Consider the following 12,230-nt stretch of genomic DNA (forward strand, 5'->3'; position numbering starts at 1 on the left):
AACATTATTAAGTGGTATTTATATTTAGTGTTAGAGGGGATAAAATTAATGTTTAATTAAAAGTTATATTTAGTTTATGTTAGTATATTCCAAACCATGTATAGTTCCAGTAATACCACTTTTCTGTGCAAAAACTTCAGGGCTTGCTTTTTCCTAGTAACCAAAGTTCAAACTTCTTAGTCAGGAAAGCAGGCTTTCCATAGACTAGAACCTGTAGGTTACTGTTTTTCAGTATCCAGTGCTGCATCTCAACAAGATTTCAATGTTCTTGGATGGAATCCCCACCCTTTTCTACTTTACTATTCCCTTACCTCTCCATGACCTTGCTTTTCTGCATGGCTACACTTACCTTTCCTGCAAGGCGTAGGCCAAATGCTATCCTCCATGGACTGCTCCAGTCTAGTTACAGCATCTGAGTGCACTTAACATTTTGTTTTTCATTTTTAAGTTCCATTCACTTCTTCCTGTGTAGTGTTTCTGCACATATATTAGCTCCTCAACTTTATTGCACCTTTTTTTGGTTCATAAGGACATAGTTAAACTAGTAAAACTAATTAACTTAGTAAAAATCTATCCTCATAAAACATATGATCAGTCATTTATGGAATGAAAAACAGATCTTCCTATGAATCCGGCCTTGGCCACCTACTGGCTGTGTTCATTTATACACGGTGCTTAACCTCTATGTGTGTTGTTTTCCTTATTTGAAAAATTGACAGAAATGGTATTTATTATCGCTGAGGAGTAAGACAATTATATAAATAACACATCATTAGAGTACAAAATATCTGCTATACCATCAAATGCAATGGTTTAGCTAAACAGATTGTTTCCCTACCAGGGTTCAGTTGAGGAGAGCAGTTCTTGGCTGAAGGGGAAGCTCTGAATATTTCAGCACAGGGTTTCCTTTGCCAAGACACCGCTAGTGGTCGAGATAGCAAAAACATGGAAAGGGGAAGTGAGATCCTGGGTTCCTCTCGCATCTGCCCCACTGGCCAACATTTAGTCCTGTAACCACATTTAGCTGCAAAGGAGTCTGGGTAGTTAAGTCTCAGCTGTGTGCTCTATTCAAACTCAGGGTGTGGGTCCTATTGCTAAAGAGGGAAGGGGAAAATGGGGCCAAACAACACTCATAACAAAATCAGTATTCTGAGCCTGAAAGACTGTAGCCCAAACCCAACTGGGATGAATCCTCAAAAACAAAGGCCTTGTTAAACCTCCTGATAGCTTCCATCTGATCTCTCCAGTGAAACCCTTTTATCTATAGTATGCTACACATATCCTTTCCTTCAAACTATTAAAACTCCTTAAGGACAGGAAATCTGTCTGCATATCTTATTTAACTTTCAGTGTGCTCCCTCATCTGCTTTAGTTTTTCCACTAGATTAAATAAAGGAAAATCACAACACAAGGGTACTCCATAAATTTCACTTGTTTAAATATGGCTCTGGAGAATGTGCAGTTGAAGATTATGAACATGATATGTTTGTATCAGGGTGATGGTAGAAGCCTTTGTCTGCTAGAAAAAGCCCAGTTTGTCTTTTAGCTAATTTTTCAGTTTTTGTAATTAGGATATTCCTTCTGCTTTCACCATTGGGTGGCTATTGAAGGGAAATAGAGTAATTAGGATGGCCTCACATCTTTATCATTGGCTCTACAGTTTTCCAGAAGTAGTAGCTTTTTGGAATTATGTAATGTCCTCTACCAATGACCATGTATGAATGTTATTACATTTCCTTGTGTGACAATGTACTATTGTCTGGCAGTGCTGAGAGTCATGTAGCACACAATAAGAAATAAAGAAGCATTCTGTGCATACTTAGATCTTTACATTTTTATTTTAAAACATAGAATTTCATATTGGTTAACACCTACTTTTAAACAGAATGATGCATTAATTAAATGCCTTGTCATAACTGTTATAAGCTCTGTTATAAAAATAAACATCTCAACAAACTACAGTGTCAGCTCTTTAATAAATACATAAACCAAAGTTAGTAGTCAATCAGAATTATATGAACAGGCTCATAGTATACAATGTGAAATCATCGTATTCCCCAATCTTCTATGTCATTTAAGGCAATTTAAATTTATGTATAATTCAAAGCCAGAAATAATAAGAAACTTGCTTAATGAGAAATAGTTTCTTTCTTAGAACTATTTTATATTCAAATATTTTAATTTAAAAATACACTCTATATTAAAAAATTTTTTTTTACAAAGGCAGGACTTAAATGAAACAGATAGGTTATATTACTGAAATTTAAAAACATTTTTACTTTTTTTGCAGACATTTAAAAAACTTTAATGAAGTAGCTGGTAAATGTAAAATGGTTTTAAAGTTATGTTAAATATACACCAAATGAATTTCTATATTAATATGTGCAAATTTATATTTTATTTTAATTTAGAATTAAAATATTTTATATTCAATATTAATAAAATCTATGTGCCATACTTATTGTGTGGAATTGTTATCAAAATCACATTTATCTGTTGTACAGTGTAAAGTTAGTAAAGATTTTTTACACGAGTCATACAATTTCCATCCTTGATGACTGCAGTGTTTTGGGTTTTTTTATTGTTGGATTAGATGATTTTAACTGAAATAGGTTATGGAGGTTAGAAACCTGATTAATAGAATTGCCTTACAAAGGTAAATTTTTGTGGGAAAAAGTAATCCAGGTAGATAAAAGAGTAGTGTTATTACTCTCAGATATTTCATTAACAGCTGCCCAGATAGCTGAACAATTGTTTCATATAAGTCAAATAATTTAAATATGCAGTTTTATGACAGTTGTTACATGGGCTTAAGTTGAATTTATCAGAGCCAAAGAAAAAGTCAAACAAAAGAACAGAAATGATAAAGAATAAAAATGTAAGAGAACTTGAAAGGAAAGGTTTCCTACAACACTGATTGGTTATATATTTTTCTCCTGTCATTGACATACAACATACAAGATGCTGCAAAACCTAAATATGCAAAATCTAAATCTGATGGTTTTATGTAATATTTTTCCAGTTAATTCTGTCTAAAAGTGAGATGATCATATGCAAGTATTCTTTAGGAAGTAATAGAAAGAATAAAAATTTGTTAACAAACCTGGGAGAAACTCACTCATTCTTGTCAGTTAGGTTAGGGTTCGCTGAAATTGTAGCCACTAGCGTAAAGCATAAGTAGGAGGCTGAAAGAGCTTTTATAACCTAAAGGTCTACAGGATTTGAACTCATAATCAGATGGTTAGGCTCCATGTTGAGTTGTATGTGATCCAGATGTACTGAAAACTGACTTCACATGTTATCATAAATGTGTTATTAAATATTTATACAAAAATGAATGTCCCTATACCCATGAACATTTGGTTAAAGATAAATTAATATAATGTTTATTTAAGCAAAACTTCAAACACTGCATTAAGAGGTCAACAACTGTAAGATACATTTTAGAGATGTTAAATTAAAAAGTGGATGTCTTAGAATTAATGAAATATGAACATGTATAATTAGTTACCCATAATAAATTTACCATTGAGGAATTATAAGAGAAAAGGGAAATGATCTGAAAGAATGCTAGTTTTATATTTCTTTCAAAATATATCTCAGTTTGCATTGCATGAAGTGGAGTTCTTAAGGTCGATATAAATAAGGATAGTTGTAAATTAAATGTTAAGAGTAAATAAAACAATATAATATGCACATGATTGAACTCCCAAGTGGTTGTGTTTCACTTGATACTTTTATTAAAATATATAGATCTCAAATCCTTTAAAATTGAAAGAAGTCGAACAGTTGTGAAAATTTAAAATTCTTCATTTTTAATGGGTCTTTGTTCAGGTGCATAGATTCAAATAACTTTTAAAATCATTAAGAGATGTATGGAAATGAAGAACTTCATTATACCATTACAGTCAGTTATTTTTCACAATTAGGCTTATTGAGCTTGAAGTTTTGGGGCACTCTCTTAGGAAAAATGAATAGAAAAGAACAGGAGTAAGGAAAAGAAGGAAAAGCCATTGAGTTTAACTTACTATATCAGGTAACAGGAGGAACATAATTCTAAGGAGAAAAATTTTCATAGTCCATCATAATCATATTTCAACATCTTATAGATGCCCATTGTCATACATAAGAATATCTTCAATAGATATTAAGTGTATATTAAAAAATTTTGAAATTTATTCTTTAGTGAAGTGTTGCATCTGATGCATCCACTAATTTTAATTTTGAATTTTGAAAAATTTGCCTCCAGAGAGATCTATTCTGTTTAACCTTAGATTTTTTTTTTATCTTTATAAACCAAAGCTAAATTAAACATTTAGGACATAATCAGAGTTTTAGTGAATTTCTGAGTGTTTCAGAGAATGTCTGAGACTTCATAAATATTAATAAATTTCAAAAAAAGATATCAGATGCTTATAAATGCATGTACACTGCAGTGTAAAGATATCCCCAGAGAAGTAAAATGCATACACTTATATTGTAGTGCATATATGGCACATTTCTAAATCATGAAATACTTTAGGGCACAGAAATGCTGTCGTACCAAAAATGTTGTTGAAGTTCTTAACTTTGTTAATCATTTAAAGTTTCATAACTCGTGTTTAATATCAGTGAATCTCAAAAGGCTCCTGTGTTCATATTAGTTGAAAATAGGCTTTATTTACATAAATTATTTAATCTAAGAATACCCTGTTTCCCTTAACTTTTAATTAATTCTAGCTAGTCAAATATTAATTCTTTTCTCACAAGGAAAATGTCAATTATTCAAGTAAATGTAAGCTCTAAAATCTTTTAAGAATTAGACCTTTAAGTAAAAAAGGAAAACACAAGACATCACAAGCGTAACTGCAGTCATCATCTATCATTGAACTGCCTATCAGAAAGTTTGTCCCTTCCTATGAGAAGAGCCTTGTTCCACTATAAATTAGTGCAAACTAGTGAGAGTGTCAGAATATATATCCCTTTATTTTAAGAATTTCATTTTATTATGCTATTTTGGATAACTCAGCCCACATAGAAATTAGCTTATGAACATCATAATGTTTTAAAATTTTTAAATGTTTTAAAATTTTCAGCATTTCAGTGAATGGATATTTTCCACTTTTTCCTTTTTGGGGGCTGTCAAATATCCATTTATTTTCTTTTTTAAAAAGGATGCTGTGACAGGCATGCTTCAAAAAGTTTTGCATTATCCTTGGTGATCAAAGGTATTTTACATAAGTGAGTCACAGTACTGAATTATGTCAATGCTGCTGATTTCTCATTTGGGGAAAGACATACAGTTCAAGCTAGCATCATAATTGCTTGGCTGCAGGGGACAGCTGATGGAGTTATTGTGTTTGTTGGCTGCAGAACAACTTATTATATGTTTTTAAATCCTCTTTAGTGTAGAATATGGAGTGGGATTTAGTCTTCATCGAAATGCAAATATCTGGCACTTTAACTCAAGTGCTGGAAGACAGAAAGTCTGGGAAGCTGATTATAAGAAGACATTTTAAAGGAATTTAAAATAAATTCCTTAGTTGTCATAGGCAAAGCTCTGTACTGCATACAGGACTGTTGGACTTCTAGCCAATAAAATCAGACTGAATAAGTCTGTAAGGATATGGTAATTGTGAGGAAGTTCCTGTTGGGGAGGATAAAAGTTCATGGCCTCTGTCTGTATCAAGCTCTCTGGCTGAGCACGGAGCACTGCACAACTCCAGGGGGCGCCGTTCACACAGGCTATGGTGTGAATGGACTTCTCTCTAGTTAGGCTATTTTGCAGTCTCTTAGAAGCTGATTAGCAGATAGACTGGAAGCCAACCATGGACAATTCTGTTTGAATTACTCTTTTCTGCTTTGTTTTGAAATTTTCTTATACTTAAGACTTCAGTAAATCACATCTAAAAATACTTGCCAATTGATTATTTTAAAGATTTAAGAGGTAGTATGACATTGTTCAGTGAACACTGGCCTGGCAATAAGAAAATAGTTCTCTTTGAATGTTGCCACTTGGTCACTTAGGGGTTTTTGAGAAATCATTTAAACTTGCTGAGCCTCAGTTCTCTGACTAAGTACAAGAGTGAATTAGCTTATTTCTAAGATATTGTCTATCCTCCTCCAATTGTGTACTTTTAGAATTCTGGTGAGTAAGGTTGAGGTGATTCAAAGAAAGAATGTCCTTAGACTGCATTGAAGGGCAAAACTAATATAGCTTAATTTAGCTTTTAATTTGAAAAATGCTACTATCTACTTGGAATAAATATTGGAGAAGACTCAAAAGTGTGGCACTTTGCTTAGAAACTCCACAGAGTTTCTAAATATCTCGTGAATTTCAACCTGATGATTAGACAAATGAAATGGTGAAATAATCCATCCAGTTTACCAGGTAAGAAGATATAAAACTCCACATCTGCACACAACGAAGCTGTTCAAATTTTGATGTTACTTGAAGTGTCCCTTATTAAATGTTCGGCTTTTAAAAGTATTCTAATAAAGTGACATTGTATTATTATTAGGTTTTATGGCAGTAGTAACTTAGCACTTATTTAATCCAGTCATCTGTGACATTATATAAACTTATCCTGTAAGAAAGAAAACCAAAATATAAAGGCGAAGAGGAAAGAATGTTAGAATTAATATCCATCTTGTAAAAGAAGAAAACAAACACACATGCATGAAACTAGTTTCAAAAGCAATATCCCTCAAGATTAAGGTTTTATCTGTTCATCTCTTGAATGAGTGAAACACTAATCATTTACTTATCTATCTGTTCTTGTCTATTCACTGCCAATTGTTAAAGTGTTTGGCAACATTAGTATAACTGCCGTATTATTTTTTCATCTGCATGTTTGGTGCAGGGATTACTGTACCCTTGTAGTGACACAATGCCAAAACTATCTCACAGCATTGTCTCTCTGGGAAGTGTAGAAATGGCGGGTATCTGTAAAGTGTAATCAGTGCTCTTCAGATGATCTACATTCTATGCTGATCTAAATAAGTTATATATTACAGTAAAGTGCTACAATGATACTAGTATCAAACAGTAGTAAGACACATTTTTCTCTGAAGAATTCAGCAGCAGTGTGAGTCACATGATGATGAGGATGCTTGTCAGTCTTCATTCGAGTGGACAACCAGCAACTGGCATGATCTAGAAAATTTATCTCCTCCTGTGACTTATAAAATTATTATTTTATAATAATAATTTTTAGGAGCGATCATTAAAAATCCAGTTTCCCATAAAGTACTTTTTTATCTTTTTAGAAGTTGCACCTGAAAGTTTCATGAGTGTTTAATTTGCTAATGTCCATTTTTATTTCTTCAGGTTTCTCACGTCGGTAGGTTACTGCTCTTGTGCAAACACCTTGCAGAATCAACTTGTCCTTGATGGAGAAGAAATATTATCATTAATTAAGTGCCTAAATATTGAAAGTAGACAAAAACATACTGAAAGTATTTCTGTTTTAGAATTCACTGACCTTTTTTGAGGCTGACACCCTGTAATCTGCCGAGGACTTAACTTTATTACTATTCCATTGTAGTATCACCTGTCTAATAATAAGGACTTTAAGCAACCCAATCAAGAATGTAACTATGAAGATGATGAAAAATATCCTCAAGTAGCTTGGGCTAGAGAAACATTCTGTAAAGAAGCAAACGAATAAATGGTTTAAAAAACTGGAATGAGTAAATCAAAGGGTTCTAACAATAATGTTAGAAGTAAATAGTGTTCATCATCTCAGTAGGATCAGAGATATTTGCAAATCTACATTTTCAAAATAGAGGACTGCCATTGTTGATTCAAGAAGTAAACTAATTATTATTACACATTTATTATTCAAATCTTTTCAACAGAAAACTCTCTTTTGGAGAGTAGCCACAATTAAGGTATTCAATAAGATTATTTCTTTGCAGCTTGATTCTTTATTTGAACTAACTGGAATATGTCCAAATCCCTTAACCAAATATAATTTTATCCATGACAGAGAGAGGGACAGTATTTTGGTGTGGTGTGGATCACTAAGTGGAAAATAGGATTTAAAAAATTATTTAACAGCTCCGTGCATTAACGTATGTTTTTCTTGTTATGCTTACTCCTCATTTGTTACACATCAGTAATGGAAAATAAAGTAAACATCTGCAGAAGCTAAAATCAGTACTACTTTAATAGATGAATAAATATTTCCTTTGAAACTGCAGTGTAAGTTTTCATTATTATTACACATAGCTTCTCCAGGAAATGGGAGTGTATAATTTGGGACAATACCCAAATCTCTTTCCTCAATTGTTATTAATTTATTTTTTACTTGTCTGTTAACCACATCTATCCTATTTTGCTTCTAAAAATTCTGCTTTTTGTTTTTTCTAGAACAGATAATTACTAGCTGGAAAAGGAAATGCTACATTAAGAGGAGGGGCATTCTAGGTCTCTGTTTTAGCCCTAGACCTTTGGCAAACTCTAGTTGGAAAATCTGCAGGCTCTGTGGCTGCCAGAGGTATTACCCTAATCTAAGAGGAACATGGTTGCATAATACACAAGTACTCCACAGAACTCACCAGCTGCCCCACACTCACAAAATTACCTCCTGGCCTAAAGAAGCATGTGTTTTCCGTGCATCCTCCAGACTTTGGGGACTTCACCTAACTGTCTGAAGGTCTCCTTGAGAATGCCTTTTGGGAGGGGACCTGCCAAGGCTTAGAAGAACAGTCAGTCATGAGTGATTTGTGTCTGAAATCCCAGGGATGACGAAGCATTGCTCTTGAATACGCCAAGAATTCAGTAACAAGGGCAGGGGCTCTTCTCTACGTGGGAAGACTTAGAGCCCAGTTTTCTCTTGGTCATAGTGATAAGGTTCCTTGAAAGAAATGCTAAAAGGAGGCTGGAGGACTACTAACTGGAATAGAAGCACCAGATGCAAGTGCAAGTCTCCCTTTGTTATAGTCTCACATGCAGAGAGAATCCAAGATGCTCTGTTCAAAAGTGGTACCCTTGGTGGTGCCCAGGTTTGTGACATGCATGCCTTTCATTTCCCTTGGCTGACTTAGAATACTTAATCAGCTAAGGTGGCACGTGGCTTGATCTCACTTAATGGCTTCTTGCCTAGTAGGAGCTTAGCCAGAAAGACCAAAAGAACACCCTTTAAGTGTGATCAAGTGGATAGATAATAGAGGTGGCTAACAAATGCCCTTTCCCTCTCCTTGCACAATAGTTGTGAAGGGGAGGGTAGCCCCCTAGCTACCAATACATTTTACAAATATTTCTAATGGACATTTTTGGGACTCAAATCTGCATGCATTTTTAAATTTCAAAATTTGGGGAGCCAAAAATTTAGCCCTGGCCATGCCTCTTTTCTTAGTTTAGGTCAAGCAAGGGCTTTTCCTAAGGAGCTTTAAGGGAATAGTTTTTGTAACCACACTTAGGTCAGAATAGGTTTGTTTCCTTAACATAATAAATTACATGTTGACAATAAGAGCTTTATTTATTAGAAAAGGCACTTGGCTTTGGGGTGTGATTGCTGCAGCCCCAGCTGGCAGCACATGGGCTCTTTTCAAAGCCAAATTTATTATGGGCTAAGATTAGTGTGGATGTGAGGGGAGAGCGAAACAAAACTCTGGAGAAAGTTTATTCTCCTGTGCAATCTCTTTAAGACCTGGAATTATTCTTACAGGTTAGAGGAAAGACTAGAAATAGTAGTAGCAGTAGGAACATTTTAATGAATACATAATTTCAAGCTTCATTTCTAATTCTTATATAGTTTAACACCTTAAACCTGAACAAAATGGGGGTGCTGGCTTTTGAGTTCTAATGAACTTTTGTCCAAAATGATCTTTGAACTCAGCTTTCACATGTTTCTTCCATTCATATATCATCTTTTAACTGAAAAAGTTTTTTCATATTCACTGGCTCATTTAATCCACACAACTCTTTGAGGTTAGTATTATTATCTCCATTTTACAGATGAGGAAACTGAGGCTCAGTGAAATTTTGTAAGAGGGCTGATATTTCTTAGCTACTAGTGTCAGGAGACATGCCTTAAGCTAAGGTCTTCAGACTAAAATTTCCATACCCTTTCCATTGTGTCACCTTTATATTCATTCACCCCTAAATTATATTTATATCAGAATGAAAATTATCAGGGAGGAATGGCCCTTTTGAAATTATGTACTTTGCAAAATTAAATCATTGCTACTTAGAATTTTTTGGCATCACCTGAAACATGAAAATAAATGTTCGTTTGACATGAGGAAGGTTATAACTGGAAACAAGTTTGGATTGTGAAGGGTAATGATGGCTCCATAGACCTTGTCTCTAAGGGTGAAATGGACTCTACCTAGGAAACTCCTATTCTTGGCTCACTGAGGTCTCTCTAGAAAATCTGTTTGGTATACTTCCATGGAGGTGCACAGCGTGCGAATTTAGCTGGGTAGTTGAGATGGTAGTTTAATTGTTAGGTGGGAGATCTAGCAATTCAGCCATACCATGGCAAATATCCTCAGCTGGTTTTATAGAGCACTATTTCTTGGAGGTTGAAAACATTGAAGCAGTTAGTTCTTTCTTTAGGATGGTTGATTATGAGCCTTTTTGGGGAATATGATTCTCTACAGATACTCTTCAGTACTTTGATTATTAACCTTTTGTTTACCTGATGTTTGGTCCACATAATGCTGTTCCTTGAGAGTACATGAGGTTTTACACCGATCAAGTATAGCTTGAGACAGATTGTGAGGGTGAAGGCATTGCATACAATTCCTGTAAGGGGAAACAGAAGTGAAAACATTTAATTTTTTAAAAGGTTGTAGCCTATAGTATTTTCTGTAAAAAATAAAATAGGGTACTGCTTTAGGACAGCAGAATTGTAAAACTGGGAAAGAAGGCTATGACATTTATTTGTAATCTTGGCTGAATTTAATATCATGGCAAAGTTACATTCTAACCACTTAAAATATTTTAATGTATAAAATTAACATAATGATTTTTCTGTACTGAGAAGAAAATCTCTAGGAAATGAATAAGATACTCTCACTGCAAAATCAAAAACAAAACCAGCTAGCACAGATGTTTTAGAAGATGAATACTATGATACTACTAGAAAAATTTAGCAATGAACATACAGTTCAAATTTTGGTTGGGTTCATTAGAAATACCTCCATCACTCCATCGTTATCTTCCTAGTGTGTTACATAACCTACAGTGTATAATTTAAAAAATTTTACTTGAGAATGTCTTTTTAAAAATTGAATAAAACAAATTGTAAGGCACAGTGATATTCTGAGTAGTGGTCTTTGAGCAGGACTCAAATTGTTATTGGAAAATTAATTATTGGCACAAAACAACAATGCCACCATTATTTAACATCACCTTTCCCTTATCCATCACTTCTTTCTAGAGTGCTTCGTAGCCACCACTTTTTATCTTTAAAAGAATAAAAATAAAACAATAATAACAGCTAACATTTATTCTATGATTACTATGCACCAAGTACAAAGGTTTAGGTATATTTTGCATGAACATCTAATTTAATTATCTCACAGAATTATACCACAGTATTATTATTATCCTCACTTTTAATATCACAAAACTGAGGCACAAAGAATTTAAAAAATCTTGCCCTAGATTAAACAGCTAATTAATAGTAAGTTGGGAAGCAGGCAGCCCCTAAATCATCACATCGTACATCTTAAACTTACACGAGGTTATATGTCAATTATATCTCAAAAAAGCTGGGGAAAAAAAATGAACCTTTATGAACACTGAATATTATTCTTTAAAAAAAAAACCTATTTCAAAAAAGGCAGTGAATACCTAGATAAATTTTCATGCATGGCCAAAGATTGGAATCTAAGTCTTCTAATTCCTAAATTCCTCATTCAGTTCTTTTTTAGCGTGATGATAACAATTTATCTGGAGAAGATCCTGCTTTTAGGTTAAGGTAGGCAAAATAGAAAAGGTCGAACATGACTATAATGAAGGACTGCTTTATGTATATTTGGAATCAGGAAACACATACCAGTTTTCATTGCAGGCTGTGTGACATGTGGGACAATGTTCACAGAAGCGGCCGATGCTCCTGGGATCGGTGCACTCACACCTGCCACATACACATGTGCCTCTTCCACTACACACTTGGCCTTTTGGACTGACACAGTGCTGGGCAGATGCTGTTGGGCACTGGCACCGATCCCCTTCCCAGCCCCTGAAGCACTGGCATTTGCCTGCCTCACACTCTCCATGCCCTGCAACAAAG

General features: G+C 34.2%; 1 protein-coding gene across 3 annotated transcripts in view; it reads right to left on the bottom strand.

Annotated features, from left to right (window-relative positions):
- Positions 1-1,819: 1,819 nt before the first annotated feature.
- ITGB8 (integrin subunit beta 8) overlaps positions 1,820-12,230 on the bottom strand; it is a 98,151-nt gene continuing 87,740 nt past the window's right edge. For all 3 annotated transcript variants that reach the window (XM_067746187.1, XM_067746186.1, XM_067746188.1), the window contains 4 exons: positions 11,994-12,219; positions 10,629-10,735; positions 7,464-7,627; positions 1,820-7,367 (listed from right to left, as the gene is read on the bottom strand). In XM_067746187.1, coding sequence (XP_067602288.1) covers positions 7,245-7,367; positions 7,464-7,627; positions 10,629-10,735; positions 11,994-12,219 — 620 coding nt within the window. In that variant the 3' untranslated portion in view covers positions 1,820-7,244. The remainder of the gene's footprint in view (positions 7,368-7,463; positions 7,628-10,628; positions 10,736-11,993; positions 12,220-12,230) is intronic.

Source organism: Pseudorca crassidens, chromosome 8, assembly GCF_039906515.1.
Source record: "Pseudorca crassidens isolate mPseCra1 chromosome 8, mPseCra1.hap1, whole genome shotgun sequence".
NCBI classification, from domain to species: Eukaryota; Metazoa; Chordata; class Mammalia; order Artiodactyla; family Delphinidae; genus Pseudorca; species Pseudorca crassidens.